This window comes from Hermetia illucens, chromosome 2 (assembly GCF_905115235.1).
Source record: "Hermetia illucens chromosome 2, iHerIll2.2.curated.20191125, whole genome shotgun sequence".
NCBI lineage: Eukaryota > Metazoa > Arthropoda > Insecta > Diptera > Stratiomyidae > Hermetia > Hermetia illucens.
In genome coordinates this window covers 129553711-129574529 of record NC_051850.1, presented here as the reverse complement: position 1 = coordinate 129574529, position 20819 = coordinate 129553711, and the positions used below count along the sequence as shown (strand labels likewise).

Here is a 20819-nt window from a genome sequence, read left to right as displayed (position 1 = left end):
ATATTTTAGGCCACATGTTTGGTTTTCTTATGACCTCAAGTACGCTCAGGAGTTTATTTTGTTATAATTGTGGGACTTCGGGAGCGTAAAACTACAACTACGGGCTCGTACTTGCTGTTTTTGAGTAAGTTCCAATATGAGCACTGTCAAAGCAGATAGGTGCACTATATCTTAAATTCAGTCTAAATGGGTTAAATGAGAACACCCAGCAACGCTCCACGATAGTATTTCTTGGAGGTGATATGATATTGCGTCCAAGTAGTCGCACATGCGGCCACTTTGTTGATCATGGATGCTCGCGCTTTGCGCATAGGCCGCAACACCGCAATAGAGTTTATTGTCGCCGCCTTGGAAGATAGCAACCAAACGCTGGGTCTTTTGTATCATCTTGATTCGGTGGACCAATTCAGTCTAGAAGATCTAGCCAAGATTTCAGTTTTGGTCGGACCGTGAATTTGTGTGGTGTCGCCACACATCTCGTGGGATAAGTCCTTGCAGAAGTGATCCAACTCTAAGCATAGGTAGCACGTTCTTTCCAGGTGATTTTAAGATAGTGTTGCACTGTCGGGAATCATCCGGAGCAATTTTAGGACAACGTTTGATTGTGGGATCTTAAAGCGTCTTTAACATGTGTAACCTTTCGATAGAAGTTTATCCTTGAATCGTGGGACGAACATTTGGAAAAATCCAAGACGAAAATAGTTCTTGGGAAGCCGTGAAGTGTGTGCGCGATCTTGTGCTTTATCCAAAATTAATCCAATCCATGAGTGGCGTGCATTCTTGACAATTTAGTGTGGTAGCTTTGTCGCATAGATAGATGAATTTTAACGGAATTATTTTTAGAATCGGCGACCGTTAAACGGATTTCATAGACGTGTTCACATATCTACAATATATTTTACGAAGAGTGCTTCCTTTTGATAGTGTTTGATTGCTTTTGTCATAAAATTAGTATTTAATTTTTCCCTCTGTTTCAGAAATGAACCCATAAATTTTCTCGGCCTTTTTATATGAGTGTTAATTAAGAGATTCTCAAACAGATATAAAAATTATAATTAATATCCGCGTGGACAGAGTTTGGTGGTCTAGAACGATGAGGAAGATTTTCCCATGGATTACACTCCTGTCACTTTTGAGTGGTGAGTAATAGTCACTATTAGGCACTTTAAAAAGCTATAAGCCGATCGGGAAGCCAGGGATAAATGGGATTTAAAAGAGAATATTTTTAATAATTTAAATGGACTCAACGCTCATCTAAAAATACCCCAACCATCCGAAGGCGATTTCCATATTCTTTATGGCTATCATACTTCCTGTTATTATGTAGGAGATTTGGCGAGCACCTGCTTGTGCTTTATTATTATTTTTTGTGGGGGAAACTGTCGTGACATTTAATATCTGCCATTATGCGAATTTAAGTTTTTCACTGGTAAAAATCACATTTTTTTTGTAAATTTATTTGCTAGGCCTACGCGGTGTTTAATTTAAAATTAGGTGGACCAGTCAACTTTTGCGAGACGAAACCAAATCAAACAACATTTTCACAATTCATGGCACATTATCTTGCAATATTTAGAGGAAAAGGAAATGAATATATGACATAATGGCATCAAACACCATCAATTATATTACTCATTTCAGTGTTAATCTACATATATTTTTAGATATAACTTCTCGTATTTCTATTTTACTGGTGTTACTTAAAATATCGCATAAAACAGCTAATATTTTCGGTAGAAATAAAATCTATATCATTCTGGATAAAATGAAGCTTTCCATCAGTTAATCATTGTCACATAAATAATAAAATGTAGACCTCTTAAAACCTGAAGATTGGTTGGTTGCTAGGATCTCGGAGAAATTTAAAGCCCAAAGGGGAGTCCACCTGGGTTCTACTCTGTCGCCGATATTTCTTCTTCTAAGTTATCAATGACCTACACCCTACCTTAGCTCGTGGAAGTGGAAGGGTTCAATAAGCCATGCTATATCGAACTTTATCTCCCGGCGCTCAGCCTGATTTCGATGTTTTATCCCACATCTGGAAATGCAGTTACTTCCACATCTAGCTGGCTTTCGAGCAATATCCTATGGGAGGAGTACGAGCTTTTGTTTCTCGAAGCTCTTATCTACTCTTGTCTAAGTTATGCCATTGGAGTTGGTAGTTGATCAGAAGGCGCAAGTGGCAGTGGAGAGGTCACATTCGAAAATGAGGGACAATTCCATTCCAGGCTATGCCATACGGTTAAATTTAGTATCCCAAGATGACCGATGAAGTGACCGAACTACTAGGGCCGAATTGTAGGGGAAAAGTATAATACAAGCGTTTCAGAAATTTTTGGAGAATCTCAAGTACACGGCCGCCAATTGGCGACGATGAGGTATTTTCAAATTTATTTATGTCAAAAAAATAAATAAGGCTTTCTTCAGTAGTAATAATTATCGCTAAGATTTAATTATTTCAAAATTGGTATGTAGGTCACATCGACTCTTCATTTTGTCAGTTTTAAGTGCAAGGGATATTTTTGAATGCTCTGGTTTTAGAATCTCTGTCGCTTTCTATTACTTGTCCTCAAGAGTTCTACTGGATTATTCATCTATTGCGGATTAAGTGGGGTGTCTTCATGTACATGGACGTGTTGATTATGAGGCGTAAGTGGCAGTAGATGGGTTACACACTAAGAAAGGTTGGAATTCCATCGCGGGTTATTTTTGAAATGGCATCCATAACGTACGACCTCTTCTGGTATTAGGTGTTTCCGCAGAACATACCAGATGAGTTTGTGTGCAATCTAGATCTAGAAATGTAATGAAGGCGATGCTTCTGAGGGTGTTTCTCCATGGGTAACCGCGCACAGTGCATTGGATCGGTAGTTCCGCAATTTTGATAAGTCCAGCTTCATTTACGGTTATTTGAACGATTTCGCAAAAACGGCTGTTAAGAATGCGTTCAAAAATCTTGGTATTGAACAGCAACTACCTTTCTTTTTCCATATTTTAGCGGCCCTGCTTTCTTAGCATTCAGATGGTGTTCTACCTTCCTCAATTAATCAATTAAAGAACTCATTGAACCACAGCTCTGGGTACAAGCTCTTCGCTTCCCAGAACTCAGATGCCATGTCGTCAGGTCCTGTTGTTTTCCCCCATCTCATTCGTTTTATTGCTTTCTCGACTTCAGTGGTGCTGACAGTTGAAATCGCTCTGAATGTCGGCAGTGGTTGTGGAAGTGGAGGATGAAGAAATTTTTCCATTGAAATCTGCTGGAAACATTGCCGACATCTATTCATCGCGGCTCGTTGGTCGGTAGGCAAAGTACCGTTCTTGTCATTGATGCAACAGAAGTGTTCAATGTGCGTTGATGTCGCCTTTTGACAACTAACCATTCCGAGTATCCAGTTTAGATCTTTGTCGATTGGTCAGTGTTTCATCGCCGAATAACTTTTGATAGAGGCGTTTCTTCTCACGGATCTTCATTTGGACAGCCGTCATTTTGGTTGCTTACCATCGATTTTGGTGTTCAGATAAATCTTGGCAAGTGAATTCTCGTTAGCGTGAACTGCGTGACGATACCATCGAAGACCCTTCTCTCCCAATTTTTCTGCATATCGATCGCGGATATCCTCATTTCGGATGTCATCAAAACGTTTCACGTCACTAGTCCAACGTAACATCTTCGTCTCCATTATCGCAAGACGCCGCTCATTGTCTTTTATAGTTGGCCAACACTCAGAACCATAGAGAGCGACAAGACGGACAACATTGCGGTAAATTTTAGATTTGAGACATTCGTTGATACGTCGATCACAAAGATCACCAGTTGTGGAACGCCACTTCATCCAGGTTGCGTTAATGCGTGAAGCAATTTCATAACGCAGTTCTCTATTGGCTGATAACATTGACCCGAGATATTTAGGTCGCTCAGTTCTGGGCAGATCACTGCCGCTGACAGCGATGGTGCCTGTTTCTTGAGAAACGGTTTTCAAAAATTCAGTTTTATTCAGATTCAATCTGAACCCGTGTTTCATGAGGCGATCATTCCATTTTCATCCACATCATCTGCATAAAGCGGTGTATAAGGCGCTGGACGTTGGATGTCCCGTGTGACAGTGTCCATAATAAAACCAAAGAGGAGTGATGAGGGGGTGCTTCCTTGGTGAAAACAGATAGAGACATGAAGCGGTTGGTAATCGCGTAAGTGAGATCATTTTTAAGGTTTTGTTTGCAAAACAAAACCTTATCAAAATCGATTCAATATCTGCCAGCCTGTCTGTCGGTCGCATGCACTTTTCTCAGAAACGGCTATACCAATTGAAACAAAATTTGGTGAGAAGGTGCGAACTGTGAACCCCCAGACATGCAGTGAGTGATATCTTTCTACGTTGAGATTTAGGGGGGTCCCCATACAATTAAAAAGGGGGGTGTACATTTTTTTTTCATGGTCTCATAGGGAAAGGCTTTGCAGTCAGTTACGGTGACAAAATGTTAGCATCTTATGAGGATATTGGTGACTTTGATTTGTTCCCACGATAAAATGTAGGAAAATGAGATAACACTTTGATGAAAAATGAATTGACAAGTACTATGTCGTGAATGCCGGCAAAATCTACTATACTCTCGTCATCCTTATTGCGTGCTCCAAAACCTTTCCCCTTATGGCACCTATTAGCCTGACTTTTCACCGACATGATCACTAAGATCGCTCGCAATCACAATATAATCATCGCAAGCATATTACAGGTTTTTGTATTGCGAAGTTGCCAGAAGGCAATCTTTCTCGGCGTTAGGTCAACAGACTGTGATGCATATGCCGTGAAGAAGTGAATAGTGCGGTCAGGTGATATAATGGTGAGCTTCATCAGCCGGCCATCAAATAGGTTTTTTAAACCCTTATTAAAATTATTTTAAAGTCTTATTAAAATTGGTTTACTGTCTGTCTGTCTGTCCGCCTGTCTGTCTGTCCTTCACACGCATTTTTCTCGAAGACTGTTGCAGAGATTGACACCAAATTTGGTGGAAAGGTGGGAACTGTAAACGCTCACGCATACACTGAGTAACATCCTTTTATGTCGAATTTAAGGGGAGTGGGGGGAACTTTTTTTCACCAAATATAGACATGCAGGGTATCAAATGAAAGGTCCCGGTTAGTACTTTCTAAAGCTGGTTCTAGTTTTGACATTTGCTGGAAAGGCGGGGAGTTCGGGGGGTTGAAAGTGATCATCTATTTAACGAGGCCATTCTCACAAAATGGTTATCACGGGAACTCTTAGAGATGGCAATGCCGACATCGTATTGAGTGTGTGGATAGTAGATAAGTTTATAGCCATTTTTACGGCGTTCGTGTCTTATGTCGCAAATATTTAGTGTGCAGATACCTATTCGTTTCTTGGATTAATTGACTTGCTTTTTGACACCGTCAAAGCGTAGAGTATCCTTGCCCATTTCTTGGCAGGACCGTGGCCCGCCGTTTTGTATTCATTGAGGTGAACGACCTAGCATTTCTCCAAGGCTTTGAATTCAACACAATCATTGCAATTTTTACCGACATTGAATGCATTTTCTTGGTCAACCTTTCGCTGGACCTGTCACGAAGATAGATCAAGGATTTAGCATATTGGAATAATTTGTTGAGTATTGTTTTTGTTCTACTGAGGATTGTACAAAGTACTTTGCCGCAAACCCTCCTCCTTTATCTGGGCTTAGGACCAGCACGCTATATAAATAACATGTCGGAGTTAGGTACGCTACGTTCAATGTTTGTAAATATGAATATTCGCTCAGCCAATGTCTGAAAGAATTTATTTGTGTCTGACTAGGTGAATACCAGAATCCAGCAACCAACAGAAAATTGTCTGTCGTAAATCTATTTACTATTTCTATAGCTTCCGGGGCTAGTCATTACGCTTTGGAAAGAAAAACAAAAAGTAAATAACTTGGTCCATGTGGGGAATGCGTAAATACAAAACAATAGAACCCAATTTTTTTCCAACTCTATAGAAAATCGTAAGCGCCTTTCTTTCCGGTTGGTAGAATCAAATGAAAATATTTCCAACTTCTGGGAAGAAATCCATTTAAAAATCTTTTTATTCGAGAAAAAGGAAGTTTCTCTTATATTCAATTCAGTTGAAAGATATCCATGATTTGATACTTCCTAATGGAAATAAATATTTGCTTTTCGTCAGATTTCCCCCCTTTCAACATTAATTACCAGCGGCTATTTTGAAAGACGCTTCTGGATTTTGCACTCTCTGTCATTGAAGGAAAAAATAATTGCGCCTGAAATAATAACTTTTAGTTTTAACTAATTTTTGAAGTGCTACCACTCATAAAGCCACTCAGCAATCGAATTAGGTGCAGATAGTATAGTATTTGGAACCACAGCTGAAGTTTCCAAAGCAACCATATATTTTCCATTTTGATTTCTGAACCTACAATAAAATTTCCCAGATAGAAAGCAGCATTGAGCCCACGAGATCCAACACTAAATCAAATTTCATGCAAATCGTCTATCAAAAAATCTACTTTGTATGTAAATGAAAGTATTTACGATAAGAGCAACTGGATCTCTTTTCAAGGTTCAGTTATTCTTCGTGAGTGTATAAAACGGAAGCCGACAAAAGATTTTAAATATTCCAAAGGCAAACGAATACATACTCGTACATCAACCTGTGCTGAATAAGGATTTTTTGTCGCCCTCATATTGCCGATTTACCCCAGAGGAGAGTTAAACATGATAGGATATCACCCAATGGACTCATTTACGTAAACAAGTTGTTGTTGCTCGTTTTGTTATTACACTTTCTACGCAGTTGATAACAAAGGAAATGATATTCGATTGGGCACAGTTTAAGGATAAATTTATGCTAATATTTTTAAGAGATGCAAATTTTGTGCCATTTTTCCTTTTGATTCAACAATGAAAGACTGGAATAGTAGTTGATCCTTTTTACGCTAGCATCTCTAGTAGTTGGTATTAGGGTTGAAAGGAATATCATACTAATTGGATGAAGTCGTTAGGAAGCTAATGCAATTTGAGAGCTTGAAAACGAAAGTGGACATTTGGCGCTTAACACCCAAGGTTCTCCGCTCATTTATTTTCGAATCTCTTGATTTTAGAAGCGATTTCAGGCTTTTAGCTTGGCTACATTCTAAGTAGATGAATAATATAAAAAGAATCATTTGAAATCGAGATAAGTGAAAAATATTGGATTCCAAATTTTCCAAGAGAAGTGGATGGGTAATTTGAATTCGTATGTTCAAAACATGTTAACCACGATTTCATGTTAATTTCCTCAGAAAAAAATTTAAGAGTGTTTGGGATTAGGACAATTTAAGATAAGCAAATTAAAAAGAGATTCATCTTCTACATTTCGGTACATGTTTACCAGTATTAAAATGATGAATCCGCAAGTCATAGAATAATTTGATTTTGAAATTTTTTTATAAGGAAGTGAGTATTGAATTGCTAGCAAAAGTCAACGATATGAGCGGTAGGCTTCTTAATTCTAATTACAGATGGGTGGATGACGTGTGTAATATCACACAAATGATACCACCTTAAAGTATAATATCACGTTAACATCACCAAACGCTTAACACCACTTAACATCACCGAGTAATACTGTAGTAAAAGTGATAGTGTGGTTGCCGTTTTTACTACCCAAACTAAGGCGGTTGCTCGTTCGGGAGGTTTATGATTCGCTGTTCTTTGCTTGTGAAAATATCTTTTGTAGTATATGGGAAATTTTCCATTTTTCTTCTCTTGCATTAAAGAAAGTTCATGATTCATTCGTTACATACTTGCGTTACCGGTACATTTTACTCTACGAATATGATGAATGCCGGGCAAATATCATTCTAGTGATAAGTAATATTTGGGAATATCGGCTGCTGGGGATAATATGTGAAGTTGGTGACATACCATCACATGTAAGATTAGGGTAATGAAAGGTGATGTTTGTGATATTATTTTAATAATAATAATAATAATCGTTGGCACAACAATCCATATTGGATCAGGGCCTTGAAGTGTGTTAGAGCACTTCATTCAAGACCGTAACGGTACACTACAGTAGACTGTAGGAGGCAATGTGGTCAGCATTGCGCTCGCCCGAGATTATTACCCTGATTTGACTCAGGTACTCATTCACAGCTGAGTCGACTGGTATCCGACGTCAAATCACGATACAAATCCCACTGTCGCCAGCGAGATTTGAACCGCGACCTTCCGTACGACAGCCTTGTGCTCTAACCACTCAGCTATCCGGACACATTATTATTTTGAAATATAATAATTACTTTGCAATAACCTTTCTGTCTTTGGTGTGATGTGTTGTGTATTTCTACACATCATTCACGATAATAATCAGCTTAAGAGGCAAAAGGAACCTTATATCGTTCTCAAGCGTATAACATTCACTGGACTTCTACTTCTTATAGATGTCATCGTAACTTGGGAACACGGTCTGCTCCTTCAACAATAAAGCTATCAATGGGTTTAAGCGGAATAAGGCCGTTGGGCTTGACGTGCTTATCTCTGATTGCTGGGGATCTAGTATCCTTTTCAAAGAGTAGAGAGGAGTTTTTACGAGGTCCCTACAGTCCCTTGTCCAGTGACACCTTGAGGAGTTGATCGATAGGGGGCGGGCAAATTTTCATTCTGGGGTGAATGGATTTGGAGAATGAGAGGAGCACATTCGGAATGAAGAAAAACACCAAAATAGGAAGGTTCTCGGTCTAGCACGTCATCGCATTCTTTCTATCTGGATTAATTGCCAGAACGTTAGAGGCATCGATCAACTTGTATCCCTTGGAAATGTTTTTTCTTCTATGGTATTACCGAACCTCATATTACTCGATGGATTGACAGCGCTAATTCCGTTTTTGGTAGTCTGTCCAGAATTTTGAAATGCAGATACCTCAACACCAACGTCGAGTTGAGACTGTTTTCTTAATGTGCAATTTGGGAGTACCACATGGAAAGTAAGTTATCATTGTTATGCGAAAACTTTTTTTTATTAACGTTTGCCCGGGGTACTCCAGCATAATACAGTTTCAAAGAACTACATCAGTTTTCGGTGCAGATACCGGTAAGTGTGTTGATTGAAAGGCGGAAGTAGCAGTATAGAATGTGTTTCACCACTGCTACTTCCGCTAGCTTCAGATCTGGTTTACGTGCTGTGTCTCATTTACAGGAGAATGATAACCATATATATCTAAAGATTGTAAATTGGAATTATACATAAATCGAATCAAAAGACTCTGCTCGGGCGTCCCTAAAAAATGATTTTTAATTCGATACTTTCTCATATACGATGGCTTAGTTCCTCACCCCTTATTTCAGGAGAGGAGTCTGGTGCTAATCCGGATCTAGATTCCTGCTCTTTATTGTATATCCGACGTCAACTTGTTTTTTACTCAATTCCACGAGCCAATAAGTCTTCTTCCGCTGTTACAAATTTCTCTCATTCCCTGACTGTTCTACAAAATCGGACAGAAGATTCCTTTGTGGAAAATTTTTTTTTTCACTCGTTTTTCGGTTCTACTGTTCGGCTCATCTGTGCCAGTGGTTTTTCTCAAAGCTCTTCTACCATTGAACTTCTGTCTTTGAATAAGGGCTCTTTTTTCCTTCACCATTTAGATATTTGACGATCGACCAAGTGAAACCGTAAATAGTTCTCGCATGAGTTTCTTATAAATCTAATGGTCCATCTAATGTCCGAGTTGTTCATCTAGTTGTCAATAACAGCAGCAATAGCAGATTCACCAACAAGGCAAATTAAAAATAATAAAATTGAAGGTTAACCCCTTTAGAAAATTTGTTAAAAAATAAATTTTTGTAGACGAATATTGCAATGAAAAATTTCCCAATTATCGATTCAGGTAGAGACTAGAGAAACTAAAAATTCGAAGTAAAGAGAATCAGAAAACTATTATTCTTACGGAAGGACAGTGGATAAGAACCATTAGATGTACTTTCGAAGGGATAAAGGCGACAGCGGAGGAAAGAAGCGAAATGCCCAATAAACCGCGAGATTGGTTACCATTATATTTTTATCACTATATTCCTATTAACTCTTTGCAAATGCCTTTAAAGTAGCTGAACCAGATATTTGTGGGCTTTCGACCGCCATGAGTTTAAATATGAAAAATATAAAAAGAAAGATATTATCTAGTTACATTTGTAAGGCGAATGTTAGTATTAGAATTGAGATGATTCTTTCTGTGCTGGTGCATTCATTTTGGCTTAGAATAAGAAAAAGTGCAGCATCAACAACGAAATACTCTTGAACGATGAAGAAAACTGTCAAGGGAGCAAGAACAAACTTGGAGTCATTTCGGATACGCTGCTCTCAGAGCAAAGGCGAACAGCCTTTGATTAGTTGCCTTTGCTCTGGACGAAATCGCATGTTGTTTAATTTTGCGAATTGGGTGCTTGCTCAAAATTGAGTGGTCTCAACTGGCTCGCTCCGCCATCAAGTGGAAGGCGGACTCATGGCTCCCTAAATTTCCTAAATAAAATCGATATTAAAGTTTTTGTCGAGATTTTCAATTCAATTGGTTAAATATGGAGACGACCAACTACACCAAGTGGTTCATCAAATTATGATCAACGTGTAGGACAGCGAAACAACGCCTGACGACTGGCAACGAGACATTATCGCTCTCATGCTTAAACGCAGTGCAGCATTATAGAGGTATCACATGCTCAGTACCACCGATAAGATATTCTTCGCTATTTTGTTAGGCCGGGTAGCCCTATACGCCTAGAACATCATTGGCCCATACCCGATGAAATTAATAAGACTGACTAGGCTGACCCTGACCAATGTGCAAGGCCAGGTAAAAGCAGCAGGAACATTCGACATCAACAACGAAAAGGGGATGTCCTATCATGCGTCCTCTTCAATATGGCCCTGGAGAAAGTGATTCACGATGCAGACGTAAATGCGACTTCAAGTCCCCCCAACTACTGGCCTACGGTGGCGATATTTATGGGAAGAACAAGCCGGGATGTACAGTCTACCTTCATCCAGATTGAACAGACGGCACGAGATCTCGGGCTGCACATTAATGAAGGCAAGATGGAGTACATGGGGGCAATGTCAGTACTAAAAACGAGAGAATGAACAACATCGAATCACACTGGTCAAACGAAAACAATAAAGATAGGAGACTATAACTTTGAGACCGTTGAAAATTTCTTCAGAGTCTGCCTGGACAGAGATCACAGAATTTTGTAACTTTAATTACAATACCTACAGACCGTCAATGAAACGGTTGTTTTAAGGAAGAAATGAGCGGAGGCCTCGGGTGAAAATTATTACCCCATTTTTGTCCTTTTATTTCGTTAAAATTTATACTTTGGGCCTCGGAGAAAACTTCGTGTGGAGAGAATTCCCTTTCCTCACTTTTCCCATCGAGGCTGGACCCATTGCATAGTTGAGAATAATGGCAAGAAATTTACGTTAAGTCAACTCATACCACCTGCGGTCCATTAACAATTATCAAACATTGTCAAAGACAATGGACCCAAAATCCGAAACCATACAAAAGACAAAATTTGTCGTTGAAAAGCCCTTGAAAAAAATTTGGGATTGGTTTACCTCAAAGGTTGACGCTAGGTTTATTGATCCAAGAGAATATAGGTGAATCGCGCTAACTCTTCTTGTCTACAAATTTTATTCAGGAAAGTTCTTCACTAGAGTCTTCCCTTCACCTAGGTACCGAGGTGCCTCTGAAACTACAAGAAGAATAGCGGTGAAGAACCCTTGCTTCAGACATAATACCATCACTAAATCAATTGAATTTATGGAACTACTATCTTTTTGTAGACTAACGAGTTACAGGTAACTATTATGTATTGGTGGGGAAATCGATGGACGGTGATACACATGCTGGTTTGCTGAAAACAGAATTAGGAGCATCTTCGTTTAAATTTAGGAAACAAGAAGAAATCTTGTGGTTTGTACTGGCACCATATTGATCCATATTGTTAGAGGCAAAGCGCAAACTGAAATTTTTTCATGATTGGACGGTGTTGGGAACCGAAGGGAGTTGATCATGTGGTGTCAAGAGCTATGTATATGGTTGCTATTATCCCTTAATTGCGGCACAGAATACCAATCACACCCCCACGTCATCGTTGCTGGTTCATTCAAATGTGCTTCAGTTCTCTTTGGATCCTCCAGAGAAGCTTGCATTTCTTCACTGTCCTTTGCAGTTTCTAGAGCATTCCATTCGTCGGTTTTGGCTCTCTGCAGATATGACAAAACAAAATCCAGGTAAAATTTCGAAGCAACTTGTAATTAAAAGCGGAGTCCACCATGATTGCATTTTCTCCAATATTATTCTTTCTTGTTATGGGTGAAGTCCGCCATGCTGCCTTATTTAGAGGATGGGAGGGCTTCAGTGAACTGTGACCTCTTTCCTCAAACACCTCCACTACGTTGATCATATCTGCTTGTCCTCTTGTCGAGTCCTGGTCCGTGGCCAAATAGCTCCGTGTTTGGGAAGGGAGTCGGAGTGAAAATAAATACGAACAAATCGAAGGTTCTCAGTTCGTCAGGTCAACAGCATTTTGCATATTAAAGGGATGAGTTATCACCTCCTTTATCTGGATAATCTCGAATGATGAATAATGTCGGGGTAAAGGTAAGGTGTCGTTGGATGTGTTGATTCGAAGGTGGAAATAGTGGCGAATAGCTCACTCACACTTTAAGATAGCGATAGCTTCAGCTTGCTATGTCATGCATAAGCTAGTACTGGAAATTAGGAAAACTATTCATAGTGTGTGGTGAATGACACTGAATGACATTTCTATGATGTTTCTACAACTTTGAAGATCTCTCTTATACGTGTCAGTTACAGAACTGCACTTCAGTTTTTCATCTCGGCACATCAGTTTTTCATCCCTTAAAAAATGAAAACCTCAATTTCGAGTAAAAGACATTGGGTTTTGCGACGGAAAAAGGATAATTTTGATCAAATTTCAGCCTCAGTCGGAGACAATGAATCACGATACTTTGAGATCCTAATAAGCTAAAGGAGGAATCCAAAACAAATGGAATGGAATGCTGACAAAGGGAATGTGTTTGTTGCGCGATAACTCCACCACGTACACGTCCAACGTTCATAGGGAAGGATGGATAGCTTTAATTTGAATTTCTGTAGGCCATCGCAGCGCCTCTGCGGATAGGTGAAGAAAGTGCAAGCAGTTTGTGCTCTTGAAAATAACTTCAGATCACTCAACAAATCTCATAGTTGCAGTTTTTGGTGGTAATGAAAGTAAAAGAATATTGGAGTGGGTTTTGAAGGAGAAGAGAATATCACAGAAAGCATCTGTGGCGGTACTGTCGTTATATCGGATTTTCGGATATCACTTAGATTCAACGAGCTTGAAGAACTGGAAAAGCCCTGGCTCGGATCCGGTGCAGAATTTACACACAGTTGGTTGACACATAGTAGAAATCTAGTCATCGGTTGGCGGTTTCCAATCTTATCAATCCACTACAAGTTCAAGACGCCCATTATTAGAGAAAGGGATAATGCGCATCTCGAGATCAGTGCTGTCCGAGGAACCGAAAGACCGCCGAGTTGTATCGAGGTGTTGCAAAGAGCAACTGATTATCGACTCGGAAGTGGTAGAGCAACCAACGAAAGGTCAAAGTAATCTGCTTAAATGGTATATCGATTAAGATAAAGTTTTTGGCAGCGACATTTGCCTCATCGATGGCTTACATCTGTATCGGGTTGATCTGAAATTAGTACTAGGCGATAGTCATGGGAGGGAACCTACCGATAGTCCTGAAAGATTAGCATGTCAGTGTAGTCATCTGAGGGTACCAACACTTCAGAACCCATCAACATTCGGACATGCATCTTCCAAGGGACTCATTGAGTCCTCCCTTAAATTTTGTATGGCTCCGGATTCTTTTGGATAGCTATTGAATGATGATTGAGGGCATGATTAGGTAATTAGATACCGCCTATGTTCTAAGTGCAAACTGATGTACTTTGATAGGGTCAAGTTATATGTTAGTATTGATTACCATCATAAAAGTATGGTATGTATAGTAGACATGTTCAGCGGATGAACGTTGGTTTATTCTGTGTCTTATCTAAGCCATCCACATCTGGTCACCACAAGCCACATGCTTGACATTGGTGACATTGGCGTTCAAGCTACGATCGAGACGGACTTCTACTCTCTTTTAGAGATTTTTTGTGAAAAACTGGATAAAGATACAAATACGAATTTTTCACCTATAGATTTATTTATCTTGAGCGTGCATAGTAATTCTTTCAGCATGATGGCATAGTTCCTTATTGAAATACAAAGCAACTAATACACCCATCTTCAAAGAAAGGTATTTTTCTGCTGCTACGCTAGATGGCGCTGTGATCGTCTTAAAGAAAAAAATTAAAAGGTCAATTTTTGGTGCCGCCTTAAACTTTTTTTTGCGAATTTCCGTGCTTTTTCACCACTCCTTCAATCAATAAAAAAAAACTACTGAATGAATCGCAATTATCCTAGTTTGCGGACCGTAGAAATATGCTTTGAATAAGTAGTGAAAATTTCAAAGAATTTCGTTGGATAGATTTTGGGCTATAGTGGCAGCCGATTTTCAACATGCAGTTTCGAGAAAAAGGCATTTAAAAAGTTGAAGGTAATTTTTAGCCATAAAATCTTAACTGATCATTAATCTGCTATACTTAGTCCATAAACATTAGGTTTCTCCAAGAAACACATGTACAGCATTGGCTCCAATTCTTGTCCTATTAGCGAAGTAATTCGAACATCATTCGGACCGATAAATACGCGCTTTATTACGGCGATCGACATAAATCTGGCATGTGACTTATTACGTCTTTAACACTATAATCTCCGAACGACTCTGAATATCAAAAAATCATTTTGCCCATATATTCTGCACTATATTTAGATATAATTGATGCCAACAAAAAAAATCGATTCCGCGGATCCGACACACGGGATGACCCCCTTAACTTCAGAGACCAAGTTAACTCCTTGTGCGCCTATTTTTACAGAAAGGAATATGCAGTTTGAAATACGGACTTCAAGGATCGATTTTTAAATGCTCGAAGTGGGATGAAGTCGGACCAAGGGCGGATTGTGGAAGAAGGTAAACAGGTTAATTATCCATGGCGGTCGTTCGTTCATCTCCGTTTGTGGAATAGATGGTTGGTGCGCTGGAGACCTCTTTTCTGAGAGGAAGGCGTTTATATACACAATGCAGGATAGCCTGATCGCTACTCGTGCTTAAACAAAATTCATAATGAATAACCGAGTGGAAAATGTGTGGTTCGGCGTTATAAACGTTGGACCAGCTCATTTATGGTTGGACTGTGATAGTATGACAGGCATAATGCTGTATGTAAGATAATTCATCAAAACCTTACATATAAGCATAAACTTTATTTAATTAATTTTGACATTTGTTTTAAGAGTGGGTAGTTCGGGGGTCGAAGTTTCTCAGAAACTACCCAACTGAAAAACCTGAAGAAAATCGGGAGGCTGCCACAATATGGCTACGAAATACCCTCCAATAATAGTATATTCCTACAATTTCTAGTAATTGACTGCAAAACCCCCCGTGAGTACATCCTAGGATCAGCAATGTAGGCTATAACATAGAGCATGATTCAACCGAGTTTGGTTGAAATCGCATCATCATCATCAACGGCGCAACAACCGGCATCCGGCTTAGGCCTGCCTTAATAAGGAACTCCAGACATCCCGGTTTTGTGCCGACATGGACCAATTCGATATCCCTAAAAGCTGTCAGGCGTCCTGACCTTCGTCATCGCTCCATCTTAGGCAGGGTCTGCCTCGTCTTCTTTTTCTACCATAGATATTGCCCTTATAGACTTTGCGGGCTGGATCATCCTCATCCATACGGATTAAGTGACCCGCCCACCGTAATCTATTGAGCCGGATTTTATCCACAACCGGACGGTCATGGTATCGCTCATAGATTTCGTCATTGTGTAGGCTACGGAATCGTCCATCCGCCTGTAGCGGGCCAAAAAGGAGGATTTTTCTCTTGAACGCGGCCAAGAGTTCGCAATTTTTCTTGCTAAAAACCGAAGTCTCTGAAGAATACATTTGCCTGGTATGCCGCTTTGGTATGGGCCAATGATGTTTTGGGCGTATGAGGCCTAGCAAGATAGCAGAGAATATCTTGTAGATGGTACTCAGCAACGTGATACCTCTATCATTGCTGCATTGTATGATATCTCCCCTTTTATGTATGAGACAGATAATGCCTCGTTGCCAATCGTCAGGCATTGATTCGCTGTCCCATAACTTGAGCCCAAGTTGATGAACCACTTGGTATAATTGGTTGCCTTTATATTTAACCAGTTCGGCTGTAATTCCATCGACTCCTGGCGACTTATGATTTTTTAGTCGATGAATTGCACTGACTGTTTCTCCTACACTTGGTGGTAGCAGTTTGTCCGTCGTCTTCAGTTGGCCGGACCTCCAATTCGCCGATGTTCTGGTTGTTCAGTAGTTCATCAAAGTATTCGACCCATCGCTCCAATATGCCCATTCTATCGGAAATCAGGTGTATAAGGCTGCATCCTGCTGACTTGTTGGTAAAACTTCCACGCCTGGTGCGGTTGCTCCCTGTACTTTCAGAGTTCACAGACTTGTTGGGTCTCCCAGGCTTCCTTTTTCGGTCTGTGAAGTCGCTTCTCCGCTCGACGGAGTTCGTGATAAGTCTCTGCGCCTGTCCGCGTTCTTTGAGAATGCAACATTACTCGGTATGCGGCATTCTTCTGTTCCGTTGCTAGCTTATATTCATCGGCAAACCAGCCGTTCTGACTCCTTTTGCGGCTGGGGCCAAGTATGTTTGTCGCCGTATCCATAATAACGTTCTTCAGGTGATTGTGAAGATCATTTGTTGATGCTTCATCTCCAGGTCCTCTGTTGACTGCGGTTATTGCGGCATCCATTTCCCTCTTGGGGAGCCAACGTATCGCCTGAATATGGGCTCCTTCCCTACTTGGCTGCTAAAATCCTCAGGTATGATTTGATATTATATCTGGGACAGGCTTGGAGGGTTCGTAGAAGGTACCCTTCTCCGACTCTGCAGTCTCCTCTGTAGGGGCGCGAACCTTAATGAGGTTTATATTTCTAATCTTGCCTCGCAAGCGCAGAGTGTATAGCCGTTTTGTTTATGTTTTGAAAGCCGATAACAGCAGGTTTCTGTTTTTGGCTGACTAAGAAACCTACTCGGAGCACATTGTTTACTGGAGGGCCACTATAATATATGGTGTAGCGGCTCTTCTCCGGGAAAACGGTCCCTGTCCAACGCATCTCCTGTAACGCTGTTACATCAGCCCTATATTGGGACAGGGTATCGGCTAGCTGCTCAGCAGCTTCATCTCTGCACAGGGAGCGCACGTTTCATGAGAAAATGCGCAATTCCGTTGTCGTTGCCGGGGTCGTCGTTGTGTAATCCGTTGAGTCCGAGGTTCCTGTTGTGGCTTCGTAACAAGTTGTTTTTCATATAGGATTGTCAGCCCTAACCAGCCCCCGACCTGGTTTTTAGTCGCGGGAGACTCGCCTTCATCCTTCTCCGTTTGCAGCTTTTCGTTAAGAAAGAACTCTCAGCGGTCACCACGTGGAGATGGAGATAGGGTTTGGTAGTAGAGCTGTTGGTGATGGTTCAGCGGGCATTTCCCACGTTTTATGATCCATCGTGTGTACCAATCCACGTTTCGTCCTAGGACCTATACTACCCTTTGACCAGAAATCGCATAACAAAGTTATAATAGGTCAAAGTTGCCGCTCCTGTGCAAATTCAAGTCTTTGAATGTCAATATCACGAGAAAGGGGGATATTCTCACATAATATATGCATATATTACGTGCTAGGTTTTAATGGGACAAATGTCCACTCAATGTTTTTGTAAAGGAAATACACAAAACCTTTCGTACCTGAAGCATCCAGCTTCCTGTTTCCCGACTTGTTACATTATTCATAATTTCTGTAAGTCAGTGGATGTTATTCTACTTCCCCTAATTCATTTTTATTCACACCATTTCCTATTCCCAATCAATAGATTTATTTGGCCTATTCATCACAAATGATGGGTACAAACCACTTAACCCCACAATAAATCTCAAAATAAGTTCATAGGAGAGACTTTGCTCAACATAAAACAAATTAACTATTAATCCCCAAGTGTATTTTCTTATAAAACCCATCTTTGTGTTCGCTCCAATCACTAAATCTTTCTGACGTGGAGAATTCTCCTAGACAGGTGGTCTTCAGGGAATGTAGGCAATTTACTCATTAAATCTTATTTCACACTGGAAACAATAAGCGGTCAACCATTTCGGCTCATAATGAACCTCATCGGCCTACGTAGTCCGGAAACTATTCAGGAAAATGAATGCTTTTGTCTAGGCCCTTGTATGTGCGGTACAGATAAAATTTACCCTGAAAAGGTGCAAAATTAGTGTTTGATGTGTTTACTACGATTTTAAGGGAATTTAAGATTAATTTATGTGCCAAAGTATGGTATCAAATGAAGGGTTGCTTTTGTAGGCAGTAGACCTTAAAAGTTTCAAGGCAGATTAATCGCTGTGTACACAGGTCTTGAAAAAGGATGTTGAGAATATTAGAAGATACTAATTCCTAGTACGTTATGCATAAATCTATAACTACGTAGTTGTTTTTCGATAAAAGATAGAATCTTTCCCCATCTTCAATTTTCACTTTTCTCCTCAAATGAAGATGAAAAAATGGTAAAATCCAACATATCTTCGATCTTTTGATCATTATACATTTCTGTTGGAAGACTATTGCTCTGAATATACTGCTGGTATGCCAAAACGAATCAAAGAGAGATAAAAACTTTATATCTGTATGTTTGCTTTCAGTTCCAATGCTAGTGCACATGTCGCCTACAAACCGTTTCATATCAAGCAGAAAACTACAGGTATCGATCCATTTGGTTAATTACTCTAGCTCCCAACTCTTATCTCAATTATGGCTTGTGCTCAAGTTGTTTTACACCAAAACGAATCACCACTTGTCTTCAATTAGGCACACATGTACCATTCTCGGCACACTGATCAATTTCCACCCCAACCAAAAACGATACGTAAACATTTTTCTCATTAATACGTATCTCCTACAGCTTTCGGTTTCGGTTACATTACATGCAGGATTAAGATACTCATGTACAAATATGCTGGTTTGTGGCCCCAGTTGACCGCTTTCTTGGGGTATTGGCCCGTAAGAATGGATAAGTGACCATTAATCTTAAATCGATTTAGCCTCTTGTTGAGTACCGCCCACGAATACAAATGTCTTCATTGTAGCCCAAGTCTAATTACAGGTAAACATGAGAGCCTATATAGTGTAACAGAATATTGATATAGTCCTCCCGGGAAGAGTATTGATAGGACGTGAATATGATTATCTGTTACATAATTAATTGCTTAGGGATTTTCCGGGAAATTTATCAGATGGACGCTGAATGTGAACAAGATTTTCTTGATATATTGAGACAAATTTTGTTGAGTGATCTTTTTATTGTTTCATCATTTTAAACTTTCCATTGCTTGGAAAAATGGAATTGAGGAATTCAATTTGAAATTATCCTTAAATGAATATTGTTCTAGAACAACTTTTTTGTTTGATATAATAACTTTTTGACTTTTAGAATCGGAAATTGAGATTCTTATTAGTCAATCTTTTATTTCCATTGTATTGTTGTTAAAGAGGACTACCGACGAATTTGAGGAATATATATGGTTGCTATTTACCCCTTGGAGGAGGGGGACGTCAACCACACACAACCCCAGGACTTTTGGAGATTTTCGTACTCTTTCTCCATTGTTCGTCGGTCATCTTGGGAGGGTGAATTCCACTCTATGTGCAGCCAGCAATGCAATTGTTACCTTTCTTTAATGTGTGACCTATTCGCTGCTACTTCTGCCCTCGGATTACGGTGCGTACGGATGCCAGGCCTGTGCGCCGATCAAGTTCTTCGCTTGAAATAGTATCAGGCGAGCGTATTTTGATTATACGACGCCGATAGGTGTTGGCAAAGGCTTGAAGTTATCGAGTAACAATGGTGGTCACTTTCCATGTGCATGTCATATAGCAACATAGAAAGAATACTAGCACAGAACTCAACGTGATCATGCGGAAAGCGGAACTAGTGCTGTTTATACGCCGGGCAATATCCAGTTCGGTGCTGCCATCAGTGGAAACCACGCTTGCTAGATATACAAAGTGATCGACCTCGATGCTTTGCGCATTAATGGAGATAGGTAGAGTGCGATGACCCATTATACTGAGAATCTTGGTGATGCTGGTGTTTGTCTTCGGGCTAACACTAGATATGGAAAGTTTTCTCGAAATTGATAAAGAGTAGGTGAAGCGAAGATCTAAACTCCCCGCACTGTTGGTATTGATGTGGTGAATGCAGGAGGCTCCGGAGCAGAAACCTGCCTACTCTTCGTCGATCAAGCTTTCCAGGTTTCTAGGTCTATTTTAGCCATTATCTTTGTGACGGTAGGGTGCACATAGATACCCCTCCAAATGTCGCACTGCATCGCAGGAACAGCGATAAATAACTCTGCGGGGAAACCACCTTGCTCAGTGACTTTACTCCGTTTGAGTGCATTGATGGCCGAAATTATTTATCTTCTCTTTGGGGGAACGGTACTTAGCTATCTATAAAAGGAGGAACTTCACTGAATTTTTTCCACGTCTTCATATGTTCGTCATCGTGGATGATGAGTTAACCGTTGACGTCACACCCGGGACCATCGAA

The 20819-nt window shown here is 40.1% G+C and overlaps 1 protein-coding gene across 3 annotated transcripts in view; it reads left to right on the top strand.

Moving 5' to 3' along the window:
* Positions 1 to 375: 375 nt before the first annotated feature.
* Positions 376 to 20819, top strand: part of LOC119647812 (fibrillin-3) — a 369488-nt gene continuing 349044 nt past the window's right edge. The window contains exons 1-2 of one of the 3 annotated variants that reach the window (XM_038049031.1): positions 376 to 521; positions 978 to 1139. In XM_038049031.1, coding sequence (XP_037904959.1) covers positions 1094 to 1139 — 46 coding nt within the window. In that variant the 5' untranslated portion in view covers positions 376 to 521; positions 978 to 1093. Of the gene's footprint in view, positions 540 to 977; positions 1140 to 20819 lie in introns of all 3 variants that reach the window. The other 2 variants (XM_038049033.1, XM_038049032.1) reach the window with 2 other exon arrangements.